The sequence below is a fragment of the Desmodus rotundus genome, chromosome 3, assembly GCF_022682495.2.
Source record: "Desmodus rotundus isolate HL8 chromosome 3, HLdesRot8A.1, whole genome shotgun sequence".
In the NCBI taxonomy this organism is placed as follows: domain Eukaryota; kingdom Metazoa; phylum Chordata; class Mammalia; order Chiroptera; family Phyllostomidae; genus Desmodus; species Desmodus rotundus.
In genome coordinates, this window is record NC_071389.1 from 28,147,441 (window position 1) to 28,171,032 (window position 23,592).

General features: G+C 45.9%; 2 protein-coding genes across 6 annotated transcripts; one reads left to right on the forward strand and one right to left on the reverse strand.

Moving 5' to 3' along the window:
* Positions 1-6,761: 6,761 nt before the first annotated feature.
* LOC128779160 (olfactory receptor 6N1) lies at positions 6,762-13,148 on the reverse strand. Of its 5 annotated transcripts, none has more exons than XM_053920783.2 (3): positions 13,076-13,148; positions 9,407-9,720; positions 6,762-7,840 (listed from the first exon to the last, which is right to left on the reverse strand). In XM_053920783.2, the coding sequence occupies exon 3, from the start codon at positions 7,832-7,834 to the stop codon at positions 6,896-6,898; it is 939 nt and encodes a 312-aa protein (XP_053776758.1). In that variant the 5' UTR covers positions 7,835-7,840; positions 9,407-9,720; positions 13,076-13,148; the 3' UTR covers positions 6,762-6,895. The 5 variants fall into 5 exon arrangements, with proteins under 5 accessions (XP_053776758.1, XP_053776756.1, XP_053776755.1 ...); XM_053920781.2 differs by having other exon boundaries at positions 6,762-7,843; XM_053920780.2 differs by having other exon boundaries at positions 6,762-7,846.
* A 5,527-nt stretch (positions 13,149-18,675) lies between these two features.
* Positions 18,676-23,314, forward strand: LOC128780480 (olfactory receptor 2G3). The gene is made up of 2 exons (XM_053920685.1): positions 18,676-18,806; positions 21,417-23,314. Exon 2 carries the CDS (start codon positions 21,633-21,635, stop codon positions 22,578-22,580), a length of 948 nt encoding a protein of 315 aa, XP_053776660.1. The 5' UTR covers positions 18,676-18,806; positions 21,417-21,632; the 3' UTR covers positions 22,581-23,314.
* Positions 23,315-23,592: the final 278 nt, after the last annotated feature.

Genomic DNA, 23,592 nt, shown 5'->3' on the forward strand with positions numbered 1-23,592 from the left:
AGTAAAATTGAAATAAACTTTGCTTAATGGCATAGGACTTTAGAATTTCCTTCCATCTATATCTCTTTGCCCCTATTACTCATATTCCTTTTCTTTGATGTTGGACATCAATCTAGAAATCCCCACTCTGTCCCCAAGGCTTCAGTTGCTTTTAGTGAGTAATTTTTATTTATATCTAGATGTGCAAGATCTTTGATCTGACTCACTCCATCAATGACCCCGAGCAGCCACTGATACTTGAAGACTTGAATGTAGCAGAGCAAATTCAGGCACAGGTGAGTGACCTGGAGAGTACAGTGGCCATGACCTTCACAGCCACCATTCCTCTCTGTAGCGTGGCTACTCTTATTGGTCTGTCCATCAAAGTCAAGCTTCTGTGATCTCTTCCCCAGTGTTTCAAGATAGACGTGCACATTACACCAGGGACCCTTGCCTCAGAGTATGCAGTGAACAAGCAACTTGCAGATAAGGAGCGGGTGGCAGCTTCCCTGGAGAACACCAGCTTGCTGGAGATTGTGAACCAGTGCCTGTCTGTGTGCTCCTGAGCCTAGCTTTTCTTTTTTTTTTTTAAGACTCTGTTTATTTAGTCTTAGAGACAGGGGAAAGGAGGGAGAAAGAAAGGGAGAGAAACATGAGTGTGTGTGAGAAACATGGACTGGTTGCCTCTTGTGCACCCCCAAGAGGGGACCTGGTCCACAACCCAGGCATGTGCCCTGGCTGGGAATTGAACAGGTTTGCAGGCTGGTGCTCAATCCACTGAGCCACACCAGCCAGGGCACTGAGCCTAGCTTTTCATCCCTAGCCTCACCCAGGGCTCATGGCATTGTTTTCTTGAACCACTGACAATGAGAAACTAACACTTTGCATTTTGTAATAAACCTTTAATTTATATTAAAAAGAAAAAGCAAATGATACTACATCAGCAAGCTCTCCCACCATTTGAAGGTGTTTGATGTTATATCTCTGCCCACACACCAAATCATTCTTAGGTCTTGATATTAATTCTTGTAATAGGCTGGGGGACAATCTCAACTATCAAATTGAAGCAGTCTTTATACAATTTTATTTTTATTTCAGTCATCTCCCAAATCATATTTTTCATAGGTTTTCTTTTCTGTGCCACTGTTTTTGGCCCTGAGTCCTATCCATATTGTTGTAAGTATTAGTGAGATGAAATTTCCACACAGTAAAACACACACATCTGAAGTATACAGTATATAATGTAACTGTACATGTACCTAATACATGAAGTAAAAACTGACAGAATTAAAGTGAAAACTGGACAATTTCAATCGTAGTGGTAACTGTAACACTCTTCTCATAATATTTGATAGGATAATTAGACAAAGATGATTAAAATAAAGATCTGAACAACAATGACAATCTTCTCGATCTAATTGGTATTTATTAATCATTATAGACATTAACAGCATCATTTCGAGTGCATATGGAATGTTTACCAATATAGGCTGTATACTGAGCCATAAAACTTCAAAAGATTGAAATCTTAGAGCATGTCATTTGAATACAACACAATTAAATTCAGAATCAACAAAAGCACCAAGTAGTGCCAAGGAAAGCTCCAAGTAACAAAAGTTAAACAACACATTTCTAAATAACACACATATTAAAGAGGAAATCATAAAGGAAATCAAAATATTTTTAACTGATAACATATTAAACTCTTTGAGTGTAGGTAAGGCAGTGCTTAGGAGGAAATTTATAGCTTTAAGTACTTATATTTGGAGAACCAAGATGGCGGCGTAGGTGGACACACTGCGCCTCCTCGCACAACCAGAACTGACAGAAAATCAAACAGCAAGGAAGTCCGACACCAAGGAAATAAAAAATAAACATTCATCCAGACCAGTAGGAGGGGCAGAGACGGGCAGCCGGGGCAGAGAGGACTCGCGTTGCCGTAGGGGACCGAGACTGGTGGAGTGTGGGATGAATGGGGCAGGCAGTCTGACCACTGGCAGACCCTGTGGCCCCACGTTTGCACAGATAAACCTAGAGGGCTGGACTCAGAGTGGCGGAGAGCGGGGCAGGCAGAGCAGCAGGTAGCACCCCGCAGCCCCACATTCGCGCACAGATAAACCGGACAAATGGCAGGAAGCAAGGCAGACCACACAACCCAGGGCTCCAGCGAGGGGAAATAAAGCCTCAAATCTCTGATTGAAAGAGCCTGTGGGGGTTGGGGCAGCAGCAGGAGAGACTCCCAGCCTCACGGGAGAGGTCGTTGGAGAGACTCACAGGGGCCTAGGGCGTGCACAAGCCCACCCACTTGGGAACCAGCACAAGAGGGGCCCAGTTTGATTGTGGGTAGTGGAGTGAAAGACTGAAATCTGGTGGAGAGGGGAGCAGGCGCCATTGCTCCCTCTTGGCCCCTCCCCCACGTGATGCTTCACAGGGCAGCGACCAGCGTTACCCCGCCCCCCAGGAACACCTAAGGCTCCACCCTTTAATTAACAGCCAGGCCAAGACCAAAAAAAAAAAAAAAGGCCCAAATGACAGAACACTTCAAAGCTCCAGAAAAAATACAACTAAACAAGGAAGAGATAGCCAACCTATTGGATACACAGTTCAAAACACTGGTTATCAAGATGCTCACAGAATTGGTTGAATCTGTTCAAAAACAGATGAAAAAATGAAGCCTATGCTAAGAGAAACAAAGGAAAATGTACAGGGAACCAATAGTGATGCGAAGGAAACTGGGACTCAGATCAACGGTGTGGACCAGAAGGAAGAAAGAAACATCCAACCAGAAAAGAATGAAGAAACAAGAATTCGGAAAAATGAGGAGAGGCTTAGGAACCTCCAGGACATCTTGAAAGGTTCCAACATCCGAATTATAGGGGTGCCAGAAGGAGAAGAGGAAGAACAAAAAATTGAAAACTTATTTGAACAAATAATGAAGGAGAACTTCCCTAATCTGGCAAAGGAAATAGACTTCTAGGAAGTCCAGGAAGCTCAGAGAGTCCCAAAGAAGCTGGACCCAAGGAGGAACACACCAAGGCACATCATAATTACATTACCTAAGATTAAACAGGAGAGAATCTTAGAAGCAGCAAGAGAAAAGGAGACAGTTACCTACAAAGGACTTCCCATAAGACTGTCAGCTGATTTCTCCAAAGAGACCTTACAGGCAAGAAGGGGCTGGCAAGAGGTATTCCAAGTCATGAAAGGCAAGGACCTACATCCAAGATTACTGTATCCAGCAAAGCTATCATTTAGAATGGAAGGGAAGATAAAGTGCTTCTCAGATAAGGTCAAGTTAAAGGAGTTCATCATCACCAAGCCCTTATTATATGAAATGTTAAAGGGAGTTACCTAAGAAAAAGAAGATAAAAAATAAGAACAGTAAAAATGACAGCAAACTCACAGTTATTAACGACCACACCTAAAACAAAAACAAGAGCAAACTAGGCAAACAACTAGAACAGGAACAGAACTATAGAGATGGAGATCACATCTAGGGTTGTCAATAGGGGAGTGGGAGGGGGAGAGGGGGGGAAAGGTACAGAGAATAAGTAGCATAGATGATAGGTGGAAAATAGACAGGGGGAGGGTAAGAATAGTGTAGGAAATGTAGAAGCCAAAGAACTTATAAGTATGACCCATGGACATGAACTATTGGGGGGGAATGTGGGAGGGAGGGGGTGGGCAGGATGGAGTGGAGTGAGGGGGTGGAAATGGGACAACTGTAATAGCATAATCAATAAATATATTTTTAAAAAGTACTTATATTTGGAGAGAAGAAAGATCATTTAAAAGTATTTTCACCTAAATAAACTAAAAAAGTCAAATAGATGGAAATGGACAAATAATAAAGAAAAGAAAAATCAATGAAACCAAAGCTGATCTTTGAAAAGTTGGGTAAAATGGGCAAATCTCTAGCTGGTTGATGGAGAAAAATGAGAGAAAACACTAATGATCAATATCAGGAGGAAATAGGAGATATCATATAAGTCTTACAGATTTAAAAATAATAATGAAGGTATATTATGACCAACTTTATGCCAATAAATTCAACAGGTAAGATGGACAAATTCCTTGAAAATTACAATATACCAAAATAGGCATGAGAATAAATAATCTGAATAATCCTATATGTATTATAGAACTTCAATCCATAACATGCTTTTCCACAAAATAAAAAGTTAATAAATTGGATTCCATCAGAATTTTAAAATTTTACTCATCAAAAACACAATTAAAAATGAAAAGACAAGTCTGACATAAAATGTTCAAAAATATAAAAATATAACAAAAGACTTTTATCCAGAATAATAAAGACTTTCTACAAATAATTTCCACATACCTTCCATATTATCTTAAATAAATCCTTCATTGTTTTGAACTTCGGTTTCCTAGTAGACTAATAATTCAATCTCTTTCATAAGGCGGTTGTGAGAATTAAGTGAGTTTTGAGTTAATTATGCAAAGCTTTTAGCACAGGGCATGGAATATAATAGCAGCTCCATGAATGTTAGCTAATATTGTTATAGCCATCATAATTGTTACTGAAAGGGATTTGGAAAACCTGGGAGGGATGGCCACTGAGTTCTGGGACCATGATCCCAGCTACCAGCATGCCACAGTGAGGCTCCCTATGCGTGGGGTGCAAGTGGTGCATGCCCGAGACTCCTAGAACACAGCACAGGTTGCTTGCAAGTGTCCTTAAATAAGCCTTTCTAGATAGTCAGAATTTGTTAAATTTTCTCAACTAGGAAAACCTGATGTGAAGGTTTCTAGGAGCTCAGCCCTGCAAATCTCTAGCCCTCTCTAATCTCTGAAGTCTGTATTTTCTTCTCTAATCTTACTAAAACTGTCATCTGTTATTTGGGCCATAAACTTGGTCTTGTTCTTTCTAATCTCTGTGTGCCTCACAATGACCTTTTAAAATATAGAATGAATCACTTTTTAATGTTCTACTTGCTTTGTGGAAGAAATTTGGCCATAGACACTGAGACAATGAAAATATTCTCTTCCTAAGAATCAATCTGTTTTGGATTGCTTGTTTCCCACCCTCCCTCCCCAATTCATATGTTGAAACCTAAATCCCCAATGTGATGGTGTTTGGAGTTGAGACCCAAGAGGTGATTAGATCTACTGCTTAAACTGTCTGCCTTCTGGCAAAAGTAAATCTACTTGAAGGAATCCAGACTTATCCAGAGCCTCAAATTATCTCTCCAAGTTTTATATACACAGTGTCTGGAATTCAAAAAAAAATTACTAGGCAAACAGAAAAATAAATATTTACTCAAAATTAAGAGAAAAAAGAGGCAATAAAATGGACCTACAGAAAATCTAGATATTGGAGCTATCAGATACAGACTTTAAAATAATTGTGATAAATAATAAGATGGAGACTTGGAAACTAAAAAAGAAAAAATTCACATTTTAGAACCAAAAATATAATCATTAAAATTAAGAATTTATTTCTGGATTTCACAGCAGATTAAACACAACTGAATGAAAACTTAGTAAACTGGAAATCAGGTCAAAAGGAAGTATACAAACTGAAGCACAGGGAAACAAAATTATAGAAAATGTAAGTAGGTAAGAGACATAGAGGTCACGTGAAATGCTGTAGAACAGTATTTCTACATGACCTCAATGTGTCAAATGATACATAAGGTAAACCATACACAAAGATATTAAGAATGATTAACTCGGAAGGGTGATATTTGAGGTATACTTTAGTCACTTCATATTTTTATTTCCCCCCTCAAATCCATTCATGCATGCCATAGCACTTCCCAAATACATTTTTAGAAAATATTACTTTCTTCCAAAAATTAATGTTCAAGGAAGAAAGAGTTCTGTGTTCCAACAAGTTTTGGTAAATATTGGGTTAAACAGAATTAGCATAGGTATTATCCTTGCTTTTAATTGTTCATTTATCTATTTGCTTATTACTCTTAAACTTCTCAGAGTCTTTAATATACTACTGTTCACTGTGAAGCGTGAAGAGATCAGTGTTTCTGGACAAGGAATGTTTTCATCACAGAATGTTTCATAGAGCTGGAGTTTGTAACAGTTCTTGAAAAATAATTGTCTAGAGGGGGAAACCCTATGCTCCTCAACACAGTGTGCCAGACCCTTCCTGTCACATCCACGCTCCCCTGCCAGGGCCTGTGTCCCAGCCATCCCGCTCGTTCTACAGAATCTCCAGGGCTCTTGGCTTTCAACATCCATCTCCTCTGTCTGAAATCCAACCCCACCCTACCTCCACTCTCTGCCCTTTTCTCCAATTATCAAATTTGTACTCATTATTCCAACACCCAGCAGAAACATGGACTCATCTGTGAAGCCAAGCCAACTACCCTGTCAACTCCTTCAGGGTGCTACCAGCTGCACGCTTAGTATCTTAGGCATCTTTCTTTCAGTACTCATCTCTCACTCACTACAATGGGACTTGGGTTATCCATGCCTGCATCCACAGGACCTAGCTTTAGGCCTGCCATACAGTAGCATCAACGAACATTTGCCATTGGTAATTGCTAATACCATGTATGCCATATTAAGATGGTAATGAACCTTTCTCAATTCAGACACAGGGCATACCACAAAACCCACTCCCTCAGTCTCAATAAGTGATTCTAATGGCTCTTCTTTTGTTAACTACTAAGTTGACAGAAGTGTCCCTTCTTTTGTTAACTACAAAGATTCTGGAATAAAGGCAACTGCAAGACTGATGTGCCTAGGAGACATTTCATGGTATTCACCTGTCAGCCAAACCATGGGCTGTCCCCCAGGACCAGTGTAGTGTTGAGAGTGGGGCTGAGGGGGTGTGTGCTCTGGTGCTCCTGAGTTATGTGAATGAGTGCTGGTGCATTGATTGTGCATCATGAGTCTTGTTTCTCTGTCCCCCAGCTAGCCTCCCAGGGCCTCATTCTGGGGCTCTGCCCCAGCCTGTCACCTTGAGGAATGCCCCCTTCACATCTTTATTGCGGAGGCTATAGATGATGGGGTTGAGGAAAGCAGAGATGACGTTGTAGAACAGGGCCAACTTTTTGTCTTCCTCTGGGGAGGCCTCAGAGCCAGGCCTCATGTACATGACCAAGACTGGCACGCAGAACATGGTGACCACAGTGATATGGGAGGCACAGGTAGAGAAGGCCTTCAGCCGCCCCTGGGCTGAACGGATCCTCAAGATGGCAATGAAGATGTTGACATAAACGACAAGGATAAGGAAAAATGGAACCAGGGTGGAACTAAAGCCGAGAATGAAGTCTACTCGGTCATTGACTGAGGTGTCTTCACAAGCCAGTTTTAAGATTGCTGGGACTTCACAGAAGAAGTGGTTGATCTGGTTGGGGCCACAGTAGGGCAGACGCATGGCAAACACAGTGTAGACAAGAGCAGAGGTGACACCCCAGAGTCCACAGAAAATGACCATCGCCCCACACAACAGTGGGCTCATGATGACCTTGTACCTCAGTGGGTGGCAAATGGCCACGTACCTGTCTATAGACATGATGGCAAACAGCCAGGACTCAGTGATGCCTAGCACCAAGAAAATGTACATTTGGGCCACACAGCTGGCAAAAGAGATGGTCTTCCTCTGGCTGGCCATATGTGCCAACATCTGGGGCACAGTTGTGGTGGTGTAGCCCAGATCCAGCAGGGAAAGGATGCCAATAAAGAAGTACATGGGCGTGTGGAGGTGCGAATCCAGGCAGATGAGGATACTGATCATGCTGTTGCCCAGAATACTCAGCAGGTAGGTCATCAGGAAGGCTGAGAAGAGCAGAGGCATGGTCCTGGGACTGAAGGAGAAGCCCAGAAGGATGAACTCAGTCACATAGGACTGGTTGGGCTCTTGCATTGTGTTCTGCTTCTAAATGAAAAAGAAAGACACCAATTCTGACAGAGGACTAGCTAAACTATGCCACAGAGTGAGGGCTACTGATGGGGTTGTGGTGGTGGTCAGTGTCCAGTTATGATGAAACACCATCTGCCCCTCAACATGACAGCCCATTTCACCTGCTCTTGTGCACTGTCACCATTCACAGGAATCTTATGAGGAGGAAGGGGCTTTCCCATGTGGTCCAGGTTCTGCCTCTGACCCACCAGTAATTACCCATCTCAGCCTCAGTTTCCTCAGCTGTGACATGAAAGCATTGTACTAGCTGGTCTGTACTTTCCCTTAGCATCCTCTTCTCCTGAGTTAGACTACCAACTGTTTACAGATAAATATGGGTGTACATACTCCATGAAATTGGGCAAATTTTAGTGAGAGAACCTCTTCCTTCCTGTTGAAGATATCAATTTCTGTTTCCACTCTAATTTTACCCTCAGTGTGCCCCAGCTCAGGACACCTCCCTGACCACCCACCCACACCATCACAGGTCATGCTGTGTTAGAAGCAATGCTGAGTTCCGAATCTTGGTTCTATAATTGCCTGAGTAAATGACCTTGAGAGAGCCCTTTACCTGGCCTCATAACCCTTGTAGACTACTTCCTCAAGTACAAAATGAGAATAATTGTCACTTTGTTACAAGTTTGCTGCAAGGATTGGGTGATGTTTGGGCATGAAAAGCATCACACAGAAGGCCTACCATGTGGTAGATGCCTAATAAATGTTAATTGCATTTCTGGATGGCTCTCCATGCACAGGACTGGGATTCAGGTCCAAAGTATGCCAGCTAAGATTCTGGGAAATACCACATCCTATAGGATGCTCACACATTTCACCCTCCCAGATGCCTACATTCTGTTGCTCCTCCCAGCATTTAATTTACTCTCTTAGCCTGTTACTGACCCTTAGCTCTTTCTCAACTGAAGCTCCCCAAGCCTTCTTTCTTCCTGCAAAATGGGGAGAGGACAGGCTCACTGGAGAGATGTCATGTGTATCATCAGTACTTAGAGAATGAGAGTGATCTTGGTGCTGTCAGTGTTATTCCTTTCCTGGCACCAATTTTTTAGACGGAACCTACTTGTTCTGCAGTCTGCTTGTTCTCCTTTGGAACAGCATGAATGAGTCTTCTCAAGAACCCATGCCTATATTTACTTATTTTTTTTAATCCTCACATGAGGATATATTTATTGATTTGAGAGACAGAGAGAGAGAGAGAAACAATGATGTGAAAAACATTGATCAGTTGCCTCCTATACCTGCCCTGAACTGGGGATCAAACCTGCAAACTAGATATGTGCCCTGACTGGGAACCAAACCCATGACCTTTTGGTGTATGGGACCATGCTCCTACCAAGTGAGCCATTCAGCCAGGGCAATCATGCGTTTACATTGAATACATCAGATGATTTCCTGACTTTGGCCAAAGAACTGAACACACTTTGAACCTCCCATATGCCAGGTATTTTTCTAGGATTTTCTAAGAGATTACCCCACAACTTTCAGCTGGCTGGCAGATAACTGTTTTTGTTAAATTCCTACCTTTCACCAAAGGGCCTTTGTAGGTTGCACTGTCTCTCCAGGCTGGCCTTCATTTCTGCATAAAGAACAATGGTGTTTGGCGAGGTGGTCTTGAAGGGAGAGGAAGCACATAGCAGCATGGAAGGGCATGGTGTTTAGACACAGTGGGTTCTGCTGGAGTCCTGGCTCTGGTTTCCCCTGCTATGCCACCTTGGGCTATTAGCACACTTTTTAGGCTTCAGGTTCCTCCCCCATAGAACAGAAATACAATCACATGCCTTGCAAGCCACATTCTTCTTGAGAAGAATAATTTCAAAGACATGAGAATCTTCTACCTGGGGTCCAAGAGTCAGAAAACAAGCTGTCACTTCTCACTTTTCATTCTTTTACATACAGCCAATGAATGGGCTTGCTCTTTAAGAGTCTGGTGTTAATGGATAGTTAACCTGACTGAGCCATATGTGAAGGCTGAAGGCAAGTGGAACAAACTCTCTATAAATCAGCATCATGTGCCCAAGGATGCTGTTCTGCAACCAGAACCTCTGGTGAGAAACTCGGGCTCCCTGAACCTCTGGGTCCCCATCATCCTTCCCCTAACACTCCTGTGAGTAAAACACTCTTCACTAGGAAAGAAATTGCCTGACTCTCAGGGCTAGGAACCAGAGAGTCCCCATGTGAGGGCAAACAAAGGGTGACATCATTACCCACCATGATTAGCCTGACCTCTGTGCCTCCAGTTGGGCTAAAAATAAGGCAATCTACTTTTGGCCTGTACCCTACAGTATACCTTGACATTCATTCTCTCTTTGAGTCTCATGAGGACTCTTTGAGAAGTATAGGGTGGGGATCATTGTCTCCATCTCACAGATGGAGAAACGGGGGCTCAGGGAATATGTGGGAGAAATTGAATTTCACTCATGTGCGGCTCCTGCAGGGTTTCCCATGAGCAGCAAAACCATAGCTAACCAGAACTCCACCAGTCTGAATCCGCAATTTACTGAAGTGTTTTCTGGCCTTGATTCTCAAAAGGGAAAGAGAAATCACGAGGGCAAAGAATCTTGGGTTGGCAGAAACTGATGGCATCGCTAAGATCAATGCAGTCATGCCACTCAGAAACTTGGGAAAATCTCCTCATCTCCGTACTCATTCCCCGACATCCTGTCTGTCCCCATTGCCACCACCTCCAAACTGCCTCTTCCGTCCATCCATCCCCCACTAATCTCACTGCCACTGTCTGGTTCAGACACTGGTACCTCTCCCTCACTTGGAGTTCATCTCAGTCCTCCAGATGCATCTTTGCTCAGCCCCTTTTATGCACTGGTTTGCAGAGCACCCTTTCTAAAACGAACATTTGATGGGGCCACTTCTTCAATCCTGCAATGTCTCCCTTACCTAAAGGGGAAAGTCTAAGAGAGTTAGAGCAATACCCTGGCTGTGCTCCTTAAAGCCCGACCCAGTTTTGGTCATCAGACTCCAAGGCAGGCCAGACACTTTAGAGAAATCTTTGGCTGCTGCAAGGGCTGACACAGAGAGCATGAGAGTGACCCGAGGTGCCACATGCAGAGAGGAGATGTAGGAAGAAGATGGATCCCAGGTCTCCATGGGAGTTCATCACAGAGTTGAGACTTGGACCCACTCTCTAGGCTCCTAACTGGTCAGCTCCTTGGACTCTGTCTTAGCTCAAGGCAGCAGGCCCATGTTAACTTGGAAATTCCACGGGTCAAACATATCCCACTGAGCAGCTTGGCTTCAACATACATAATTTTATTGTTTCCCATTACTTAATACAGAGCCTGGCACATAGTAAGACCCAATAAATGCTTGCTGAATGAGCTACAGACCAGGAGGAAGGAGAATGAAAAGAGTATAGAAATTGTCTGTTTCCCTACACTTTTCCTTCCTTTTCCTCAGTCATCAGGAGAAAATAACATGTGTCTGGAGGTCACCCGTCCCCAGGAGAAATCAGAGCACAAGCTGGTTGAGGGAGGAGGATTGAGAGAGTTGGTAACAAGTATGGTGAATCTCTCTAGCATTTGTTTCCACTCCTATCCAAGCTAATAAGTAATAATATAGAATATTATTTTCAATAATACAGTAATTCAACAATTTCATAATATTATATACTTTTACCTAAAAATATAATGATTTTAATAAATCAATATATTATATGTTGTGACAGCGGACTCTGTGCCAAGCACCATGACATGTGCTTTACATGCATTATTTTATTTCATCCCATAACTGGTGTGATAATTGAAAGATTAAACAATAATTATGGGCACCTTCAATCAGAACAGACACCTGTCACAGGAGACAGGAGAAGCTGTGCCTGATTGCCTGCAGGCTGCACATGTGCTCTGCACAGAGCCACCTGTGAGGTGGGCATCAGTTCTACACCCATTTTACAGTTAAGGAAAGCGGTCACACAACCTGTCCAGGGACACACCCACAGCCAACTGCAGAGCCTGTGCTCATAACCACCAGGTGACTCTGTCTGAGCATCCACGACCAGAATGTGGTGCGCCTGACCTGCCTGAAAACAGGTCCTCCTTCTCCCCCCCCACTTACTTGCTCACTTGCTCTCTCATTTCCTGCCTCCTCCAGGGTAGAATGTGAAGGGAAAGAGCAGGAGGAGAAGCAGAAATCATGGCCAAAATACAACATGAATGAAGCTGGGGCAGGCAACGCACCAGGCCAAGCAGGCGTAAGGGGGCAGTGATGCCAGGCTGCTGGTGCCCACTCTGTGCACAGAGACTCATCCATATGCTGACCCTCCCTGAGGCCTCATGTTCCCCTCTGCCCTCCACACTATGCCTTACTTCTTCCCAGCAAGCTGCATGAGGGGAAGGTCAGAGTCCAGGAGGGTGCTGCCAGAGCTGGTCTTTCCCATGTCCTCCTGGTGCCTTGTCCCGCAGTCCCTGGAACCCTCAGTGCTGCCCACAAAGAGGAGAGAACTCTGGCTCTGGGCATGAGGATACCCAGGGGTACCCTCCTGTGAGAGCCAGAGGTCTGCCAGGCCAGGGGGCCTGCCAATGAGGTGAGCCACAAAACCCCGGGGGGTCTGGAGATCCTGAGAAAGGAGTACAGAGCTGGTGTAACCAGGGTCTGAGGTGGCAGGTTCCCATCTATGGGCAGCAAAGATGCACTAGAGTACAGACAGAGACGCAGACTGGGCAGAATAGAGACACAGAGTCACAGCAGGAAGAATCAACAGACACAGATGGGCAGCCAAGGAGACACAGAGGACCAGAGAGGCAGGAAAGGGTGCCACTAGCCTGGAAAGGGATGGAAACTGAAGACAGGTCAGAGACGAGCCTGGAGCCTGGCCCCACGGAGCAGGTGTTGCCCCTCAGGGGCCCCCGGGTGAGTGGGCTGGGGCAGCTGCCACCTTCACTCACCCACTCCTGCCAGAGCACACTGTGCATTGTTGCCTGAACATGCAAGCTCCTTAAACCCTGCAGGCAGAGGCTGCTTCAGAGTAGGAGCCTGCCCCAGCCCTGCACCCCCAACCCTGGTCTTTCCCTCCCAATCTTTCTTGTACTGACCTAAAAGCAAGTGCTTGTCCTATCTGACACCAATGGTGTGTCCTCTAAAGCCACCCTCTGCCCCATATCTGTCTCTGTACCCTTCCATCTCTAACCACACTCTCTTCTCTCCCCAGAATCCCCAGGCTTTGTGACAAGGCAGTACCTCTCACTTGCCCAACTTTTCCTCATGAGGGTATGTGGGGTTCTCTGAGTCACCGTCTCTCCTCCTGATAAGCCCTCATACCCTGCTCCTATGCATCTTCCCTAGGCTGGTCCCCCCTCACCCAGTATTTTTAATGCCAGACTGCAGCCCCAGCAGACACCTCCCACTGATAGCTCGGGGACAGCCTTGCCCTTACCTCAGCAAGAGCAACCTCTGGGGAAGCAAGTGTGCACAGGGGACCCAGCAGTGTGTCATCAGACAGACACATAGTCACTGCAACCTGGTGAAGTCACTTAGCTTCCCAGAGCCTGAGCTTCCTCACTGTAAAATGGGGCTGTGTTCCCTATGTCATAACACCACTTACCATTGGGCTTGTTTGTTTTATTCTGAGCAGTCATTATGGACCAGATATTTATACTAAATACCTATACCACTATTATCCCTATTTTATGGATATAGTAATGGAAACTTGGAGCCTTAATCAGGCTGTGCAGAGATGGGATCCTGAACACAGTTTTGCCAGGCCATGCAGGCTGTGCTTCTGCCTGGTGCGGAACCCAGTGCATGATCCAACCCAGGCCAGAACAGAGGCGGGCAGCCTCTCAGGCGGGAAGAACAGAGCCACTGTGGAGGGGAGGTGGCGGCTCACACAGTTAGAGCTCAGGGCACAACTTTTGAAGGCAGCAGGCTCTTCCGGGGCTTCGGATAGATACACATTCTTCCAGGGATAAGGAAGGAAAAGGGGAAAGGGACCAGCATTTGTTGTGCACCTTCTATGTGCCCAGCTTGGCACCAAGTCATTTAATTCTCCAACTACTCTGTGAAAGAGGCACATTATTTCCACTTCCCAGGTGAGGACACTAATGTTCACAGGCAAAAGACTTGTCCAAGGTCACGCAGCTGCTCCAGGCAGCTGAGATCCCAGGCTAGCTCTGCCTGGCTGTAAAGTGCCTCCAACACACTCTGTCTGCAGTGGGGGGTGGTGAGAAGCTAGCACTACCCAAGTCTCTACCCACCCAAGTCTCTAGCCTGGGCATGGGCTCCCCTCAACTTCTCTGACCCCCTCAAGTTGGACTCCAGCCTTTGTGGGAGTTGAGTTGTTCATGAGTCCTCTACCTCAGCTGCAGGGTGGCAGAGTCTGAGAGAGACACAGAGAACCCTGACTGTCAGTCTGGGGACCCCTCCACTGCGGGTTCTTTGATCCACGGGGCAATTCCTGTTAGAGTCTGCCATGTGTCCTAAGTGAAGTAATCCATGCTCGTCGGAGAAAATTCATACAGACAGGAAGGAAGAAAAAGAATGCAGTTACCCTTTAGTTCCTTCCACACAACAAAGAAAACTTCCTTATATTTCTCTCTAATTTTTTTCTGTACCTAACAGAAGTGACATCTTCCCTCACCTCACTGATGAGATACTTTACATACAATTTTAATGTGACACATGCTAGTTGGGTGAGTATTCATTTCCCGCTTTTTGCTGATATGACCATGTTCCTACCAACAATGTTTGTTTGGGGGCCGTCGATGCTGAACCCTCGGAGTCCCAAGGACACTTCCACGTCTCTCTTACCCAGAACCTGTCCAGCTAAGCCAGTCATGGGACCTGGTCCCATTCTGTGAGACAAAATGAAACCTCAGCTGAAGAGTTTTGTGAAAATATTTATTTTCTTAACAAAGGGAGAGAGTAACCGTGATACAACCTCTTCTCCCAAGTCCCCTTTCTCTTACCACAAATAAAGATGTCATGTCTGGACTTGAGCAAGCCATCTGGAGACCGTGAGCAGAACAGCTCAGAGAGCACAGGGGTGCTCCCACCTACATAACGCAGCTGTGAGCTGACCCACGTCGCTGCTTGTCTCAAGACTGCTTGTTCTGCGAAAAACAGAAATGTCTGCATATGTAAACCGCCGTTGGCTGGGTTTTGTTTTCAGCAGGAAAATCCTAATGGAATAAATATTCTGTCTTTTCAAAACGTTGATATTCTATGGTAAGCTTTTTATGCTGATCTGAGACTTCCAGCCTCCAAAACTCTGAGAAATAAATGTTTGTTGTTTAAACCACCCAGTGCACGGTATTCTGTGCCCGCAGCCTGTGCTGACAGAGGACAAGCTGGCTGGGGCGCCCAGAGCGAAGCTCGGGAGAAAAGCGCTGCACAGAGAGGAAGAGCCCTGAGATCAGAGCAGGTCGGCCCATGTCCACACTGAGCACTGACCTGTGCCGCTTGTGTGTGGGGAACCACCAGAGGAGGGGGTGGGGGGAGTTATTAGAAGGATAATAGAGGATTTTTATAAATAACTTAATTCCAATAAATCGGATAACTTAGATAAAACATTTGAATTCACTAAAGACATCACTTAAAAAAGGAAGAGGTTATTTGACTAGCCATATATTTCTTTTTCAACCTGAATGTGGAATTAGAACCTTTCCACAAAGAGAACTCCAGGGGGTACGCTGTGCACAGGAGAGCAAAGTGGGGACAGCTGGAACAACTGTAATAGCATAACAATAAAATACTTTAAAAAAGAAAACTCCAGATCTAGAGGGATTCACTTGTGTATTCCAGCAACCCTGTGAGGAAGAACTGCTTGCAAGTCTGTACTAAAAACTTTAGGTAGAGGGAGAAGCTCCCAGCTCAGTCCGGGGGGACAGCACCCCTCTGACTTAAAAAGTGAAGATATTACAAGCAAAGGAAACTGCAGGCCCATGTCCCTCATGGACACAATGGCAGAAATTCTCAACGATAGTTTCACAAATTGAATCCAGCTACATGTATGAAAGGTTAGTACAGCACGTGCAACTGTTAGGTGAACATAAACTGAGTTGGGAGGCAGGGAAGCGTGCTGGGATGAAAACAGGCTTCAGAGGGACTCGGGTCTGGGCTCCAGCCCCACCTGGGCCACTTCCCAGCATGTGACCTCAGAGGGTGGTGGTGATGCAGCTGGCGAAGGCGATGACTTCTCCCATTTCTTGAGCACATGCTATGTTCATGGCGTCATGTGCTGACATACTTCACCTCACTTAATCCTCAGAACAACCATGTGAAGTTCGTATTATTGTCCAAATTTTACAGTTTAAGAAACTGAGGCTTAGGCAGGTTGCTTGAATTTCTAGTAGAGACCAGACTGGGATTTGAACCCAGATCACAATGGAATGAGATAACTACTCAGCAGCTGGCAGGGCACTCTTAGACCAACTCCATGACCCTCTTCATTTATTTATAGATGTGCAGTCCCCTGTTGAACATGAAACCTCTGCTTCAGGTCCCCAGGATGCCAGATTCAAGAGGGTCACCCTTTTTTAGCATGTTCCCTCTCACTTGCCTGACACATGTGTGGCTGGGAAGGAGCCCTCCACTGTGGATCCAGGCATGGGGGCTGTGGCCCCTGCTGTACAGTGTTCTCTCCCCTGCCCCCTCCCAGAGGACACCTAGACTGACCCTGAACACTGCTCACTTACTGCTGCCAGTGTAGGGCCTACCACTGACTGAGCCCCTTCCAGCACAGATACCAGGACGTGTGCTAAGCTCCTCACGTGCACCTTCTCCACCTTGGAAGCATTGTTTTCTGTTCTAAGTATGAACATTAGGCTCAGAGAGGACAAGTGATTTGCTCAAGATCATATAGCAAGGAGGTGGTTAGAACGAGCATTCAACCACCTCTCTCTCTGGCCTTGTTTTATTTTTTTTTTCCTGTATTGCAGAAGAAACACTGGCTCTGTGTCTTGAGGGTTTCAGAACCTAAGCCTGGGGAAGGGAAAGATGCAGAGAACCGACAAAGGATGAAGAGGGAAAATACATCAAAATCCATGACTAGACTGTGCAACATCTACTTCCTGTGCCTTGGGTAGGGCTGCCCCCGCTCAGGTAGTTACCCAGCTCACAGCCCCCATATCCAGGAGACCATGTAATGTCCAAACTCAGGCACATTTGGAGAGTGAAGGGGAGTATTTAAAACAATTTAGGAGTTAATGAATCTACAACAGGAACAAAGCAGAACTGTTCCCTGAGAAGTAGGATATGAGATCACCCTACCCAATCCCATCCTTGGCTGTCCTACTATCTCCCCACAGGTGGGCCAATCACTGTGGCTCATACTTGTCACCCTAAAAATCTGAGTTGCCTGAGTGAGTGTGTTACATGTCCAGGGACAGGAGCAGTTGCAGTCCCATGCTCTGGAAGAGCATCCAGTCCTGCTCAGCTGCTGGCTCCTTCAACTTCATGCTCCAGCTCAGCTAACAGGACTTCTGGGACTTTGCCTTGAGTACCTGTCCTTTAAGATGACTTGCTGTTCCCAGGACCCCTCCCAGTTACCAGGACTCACCCAGTTCTAGCCTCAGGTCCCCTCTAGTGGTCCAGGCCCTATTCCTGCACACAGACACCCTTCGACCCATAGTATCACTTGACCTGGATTTCTCAGCACTGACCTATACCAAGGTGAAAGCATTCCCCATTGGCCTTAAGTTCCCCAGTGCCCAAACTGAACTTCATCTTGCCTTGGACTTGACCTTTGTCACCACACCTTCAGAAATTAAATTCTTCCTTGCTGGACTGGACTGTCTCTCACAGTTGGCCAGTGCCTCCCACGCATGAGGCAGGCTCTACCAGTGAGCTCTGCCCAGCAGCAGTTAATGAGGCTGAGCCAGTCTCCTGCCTTTCTGTCTTGGAATTCCAGAAGGACTCAAGGAGTACTTAGTTGGGGCAATGTCCTTCAAATGGGTCTGAGGATGACTGTACATCTGCCCACCTGTACATTTGTCCACCTGGCTCCTACATCCAGGCTTATAGACGCTCCCCATCCTGACTCTCCCCACCCTGCAAACCAGTACTGCACCTTGGCCATAGGGATGCTGCAGTAGAACGATTTGCAACCTGACAGATCTAGGTTCAAATTCAGATGACAGTGTACGTGTTACCTGGTGGGAACAAGCCACTTAATTCTCTGAAACACTCTGTGCCTCCTGATGTATCAGATTCCTTACTGACCTTGTCGTGAGGCTAATTACATGTTGAGCTGTGCTGGCATAGCATCCGATAAGAGTAATTGTTCAAGAGTTGGTAGTTACTGCTATAGTAATAGGTTTAGTGGCATTTTTACCACAACGAGAGGTGCGCCCTTGGATAATAGGTTTCGATAAATGGTAGTTCTGAGGATGCTGGTAAGTATTGGCCGCATTTATATCATCTACGGTCAGGCTGTAGTTTTACCTACCTGGTGCACAGCCATGGATAAAATGCCTAAGGACACAGAAGACACACACAAGTGCTTTGAAAGGAAACAAAGCACATCTTAGCATTATCACTGTGTCACACAGAGATGGCAGCTCAGACATAGGACTCCTCCTTCCTCTGTGTCACAGTGGCAAGAAACTTCAGTCCCCAAATGGAAACTTCACAAGGATGCCCAGCTCATTTGCTCCAGGGGCCACACCTGAAATATCTTGAGGTCATTAATTTCCTGGCTGTGTCTTTCATCTTCCCAGAGGCCCTGTGCTGCATTTAGCAACATGGACAGGGAATCCTCGGGGCTTTTCAAGGATTAGAAATCCACTCTCCAACCCCATTCTGATAGAAGAGTGTCACTGGTCTGCCAGCTGGAAGCCCTACCCTCCCTCTTAGGAGAGGGGCAGATCTCCCCTGTAGGGCCACTGTGCTAAGGAGCAGGGGGACTCTGCTGTCTACTGCATCACCCAAGATGAAAGGAAACCAGGCTGATGCTGCCACAGAAGTAAAAGAGGTGAGTCAAGCAGAAGAACAGGGTGCTGTTCATTTGTAGGTGGGACTGAGGGAAGGACTGGGAGAGTTTCCTTCCCTGGCATCCTCAGGAACGGACAAAGGACCCCACCCTAGTCTCCCCCACTCACTGGGAATGGGGAGAAGGGTGCAACTGCCCTCACTGAACAGGAGTGGGATCTCCAGCACCCTTTCCAGACTTGCACATGCCCTTCTCAGGAGCACCCTCCCACCCCTGCTGGGCCCCTGATGAGGCATCTGCTCCCTTCTTCTCTACCAGAACTACAGAGGCTGAGAAGGGTCAGGGAGGCGAGGGCAGATGGAGAGAGGAGGGTGGATATATGAATATGATATTTTCCTGGTGCGAGGTTTTGTCTTAGTTGTTTTTTCATGGTTGCCTTTGAGAGAGGCAGTAGGCACAGTGGTTAAGGGCCTGGCAGGTCTATGCAGCCAGAGACCCAGGAGTGAAGCCTGGTCCTGCGACATACTAGCTTGGTGGAAGGCAGAACAGAATTTGGTGCTATAGCAGAGAAAACTAGTACTGGACCAGAGGTCCACAAGCAGTCTGCCCATCCCTACTAGATCCTGGGGAGAGATCTAAATGAGACAGCAGCCTCTGCCTCCCAGGTGTCTGGGAGGGTAACACATGAAATCAACAAGACTAGGCTTGTGGGTAGTGAGGAAACCCCGAGCTGCACGCCTTGATTAGTGGGATGTGCAGAAGCAGAAGGATTATGGAAGGCATTCAACCAGATAAATCCTTGAGGGAAGGGAGTTGGACATCTGCATGGCCTAAGTGGGAGACACTGAGAGTCAGGTGGGTTGGAAGGTCTTTGGCTCAGAGAGAGCCCAGCCCAGATGCCCAGACTGGGACCTTCCTGTGATCGTGCTGTTAGCGTCATGGTTCAGCAGTCTCAGAGGTCCTGGGGAGTCCCACAGACTTGAAAAGTTGTTAGAAATACCTTAAATTCCAGTCTAAGGAGGCAAGGGAAAGGGCATGAGAGATGAAATGGTACCTGCTGGTGGGTGCGCCAGGGAGGGAAGCCACTGAAAATGTCCAGGGTTGGGGTGTGAACTGGTGGATGGAAGGGTGTGAGCAGCCCTTATCGTCCTGGCTTCAGGGTTTGCCAGTTGCACTGCTGAGCAGCACTTACTCCTTCAGAGTCTCTCCTATCAACATCTAAAACTCTGAGCATCCCTAGTTCTCCTCTTCCCTTCGCTAGCACTTCTGATCTGGGACATTTTTCTCCTTCATCCAATTATTGATGTTCTCTGAAGCTCAGCACAAAAATATCACACCACCCTCCTTTGCCCATACAGCCTGGGACAACTTTTCCATCCTCCCGACCTTCACCATCATCCTGCAGCAATCAGTTCCCAAAGTCATGTTTTCACCCCTGTCCTCTGGAACATCAGAAAATGCCACGATGGCTCCTCACCCCTCCTTCCCCTCTTCCTTCCACTCATCTTCCTATTACCCAAATTGCTACCATTTATTGAGGATTTTTGATAAACCACGTATTTTTCATGCACTCTCCACTGTGGAGGAGGTATTACAGATGACAAACACTAGACTCTGAGAGGCTAAGTGACTGGGCAGTAGGTAAAAAGGTTGCAAGACTCAGGTGTGTTGACACCTGAATCTGTACTCTCTGTACTTTCCTATGCTCTGGTCTCACGTCTCCAGCTCCAAAAGGAATCTCCTACCAACACAATCCTGTTCAGCAGACAGCTCAGCTCCCCATGGTGCTCATGGCAACTGGTGCAATTACAGGTGTCCAGCCTGGCATCCCTGGTATCAGAGAATAGCAGAGCCGGAAGGGTCCTTTGGAATGGTCGAGTCCCACAGCTTCACTTTGAAATGGGGCTTCAAAGTTCACAGAGGGTTACCCACAAAGTTATCCAAGATCACACAGCAAAATCCGGGCTGGGTCAGAAGCAGCCCCCTGCTCTTCTGATTTCCAGACGTGTTCCACTTACACTAACCCCGTTTACTTGTCTAGTGTTCATATATACACACACACACATCTGCAAAATGTCTTGCCATACAGTATCTCATATGCTCCTTGCCATTGCTCTGTGCTGTACATGTTTCACCTCAATCCAACAGATGGGGAGACTGAGGCCAATGGGGGTGAAGGGACTTGCCCAAGGTCGCATAGCTGGGAAAGGGACAACTGTGGGACGTTCAGGAAGAGCTGCAGGTAGCATGTTGGGAAGCAGTCACCCTCTCTGCTGCTCAGGGCTGTGAGGTCTCTTCTTTGCTTCTCAGTTTGTCTGCTCTTCCTTCATCAGTGCAATGTCTCCCTGTTCTTCTCTACAGCTTGAGCTCCCCTGGGATTTTGTGTGACCCCCACAGCAGCTCTGAATTGAGAGTATCTCCGGCGCCCAAAGCCCACTGACACAGGCTTACAGTGTCATCATTTTAAATCCTCAGCGAAGACTTGTCTTCCAGTTGGGATAAGTGTACACCCTTGGTAGAATTTGAGAGGTGCCAGGGGTTGGCTGGGTGCCCTGCTACAAACACGACTACCAGATGCCTTGCTTTCTCTGGCTGAGAGGGGTGTCCAGAGAAGGGCCTGTGGGCCGTCAGACAGCCTATATTCTATTACAGGTGTGACTCCAGATCTTCTGACTCATTTCCCAGTGCCAGTGCTGCCCTAGCTTCCTTTCCATTTTCACCCAACTCAACAAAATTTTGTCCCCATCTGAGCAACTTTCTGTGCAAGGTACTGTGTGTGGGACTCAACTTCTGTCAATTCTGTCCTCCCTCCCACAAGGGCCAAGGACAGAACACGGAAGTCCTGTTTGTCTTTAGTAAGCAGTCACCATGCAGAGCCTTGGCAAAAAGAACCACAGCTCTGTGTCTGAGTTCATTCTCCTTGGCTTCTCCAGTGAGTCACAGGTCAGAATGGCCCTGTTCACTTTCTTCCTCCTTCTCTACCTCATTACGCTTCTGCGTAATGGACTCATCATCACCCTGATCTACCTGGATTCACATCTCCACACACCCATGTACTTCTTTCTCAGTATCCTCTCCTTGGTGGACATGAGCTATGTCACCACCACTATGCCCCAGATGTTGGTTAATATGATGTGTCCAAGGACAACGATCTCCTGGGGAGCTTGTGTAGCCCAGATGTTCATCTTCTTGGTCCTGGGCATTGCTGAGTGTGTCCTCTATGCCATTATGGCCTATGACAGGTACGTAGCCATTTGCTTTCCCCTCCACTATACCCAACTCATGAGCCGGGCCATTTGTGTCAAGATGGTCACAGTCTGTGGGTCCATTAGCATAGCTGGGGCTCTTATCTGCACTGTCTTCACCATGCGTCTGCCATATTGTGGTCCCTACAAGATAAACCACTTCTTGTGTGAGGCCCCTGCTGTCCTGAAGTTGGCCTGTGCAGACACCTCCTTCAACGACCAGTTGAATTTCATCTTGGGTTTCATCCTGCTTTTGGTGCCACTCTCCCTCATCCTGGCCTCTTATGTCCGAATCTTTGCCTCCATCTTGAGGATCCGCTCATCCCAGGGGAGGTTCAAGGCGTTCTCTACGTGTATTTCCCATGTCACTGTGGTCACCATGTTCTATGGGCCGGCCATGATCATGTACATGGGGCCTGGCTCCTGGTACAACCCAGAGCGGGACAAGGAGTTGGCCCTGTTCTACAATGTTGTCTCTGCCTTCCTCAACCCCATCATCTACGGCCTCCAGAACAAGGATGTAAAGGGGGCCTTTCTAAAGGTACTTGGTGGCAGAGGGACAGCTCAATGACTCAGGATGTTTCAGAGTTGTCCTGAGTCATGAGCAGACTTGATGGGTCTCATGTGGCTTCATAAAAATACATCAGTTTGCATCAACTTGCACCTTCTTGGGGTTGTGAGCCACTGAAGGAGGGTGTGGCCCCCTGAAAATGAAGGTCTCCCCATGGGTAGGGAAATTTTCAGCTGCTACCACCCAATGACTCAGTTAAGTATTGAAAGCAAAGGAGTTTTTCTGCAAAGACTATATCCTGCCTTATGGCTCAAGGTCATTGCTTTATTGCTTTTCCTGGATTCTTTCCTCAATTTTGTAAAATTCATGTCAGTGCAATGTCATCACAGCCAAATGTTTAACATGTACACGTGCTCTTCCACAGTGTAAGGGACTTAGGGATGGAAATGACATAAAGAGTAGGTAGATTGTGCAGAGAGAGAGCCGTGCACTTACAAACAATATTTAACATCGCCCTTTGCATTAGATGCTCTAAAATCTAAGCTACGATTATTTTAGACATAGCTGTATAACAATAGAGCTAATAATTAATCTGGTCAGGACTCAACTTGTGAAAGTGTCTTTGTCCTGGTTTTACATTTTAAATCTCACTTTGATTTTGAGAAAATAAATATATATTTCATAAATAAAAATATATGTGTTTATATGTATATCTGAGTATCATTATATATATTAAATGCATATGTCTCTCTCTCCTCAGAAGAGACAGACACCTAGAGATTATGGAAGATAATATAACAAAGACTCCATTTTTCCACATCCAAAATGAACACTTACTAATACAAGTGTTTTGCTATGTTTAGTCTTTTTTTAAAGGATTAAATCATTACAGAGAAGATTGAAATGTTCTTTGAATATTCTCAAGTCCTCTGAATCCATCACTATGATTAAAGTGAAGTTTATTCAGTGTATTTTTCAGCTTTGGGTACACACAATCATACGAATGAACAATATATAGAATTGTTCCTGTATAAATTTAATTTTTAATGCTAACATGATGTCAACATCATGT

Excerpts from the sequence above, each read along its gene's own strand:
- LOC128779160 (XM_053920783.2), bottom strand. The coding sequence starts at position 7,834 with ATGCAAGAGCCCAACCAGTCCTATGTGACTGAGTTCATCCTTCTGGGC.
- LOC128780480 (XM_053920685.1), top strand. The coding sequence starts at position 21,633 with ATGCAGAGCCTTGGCAAAAAGAACCACAGCTCTGTGTCTGAGTTCATT.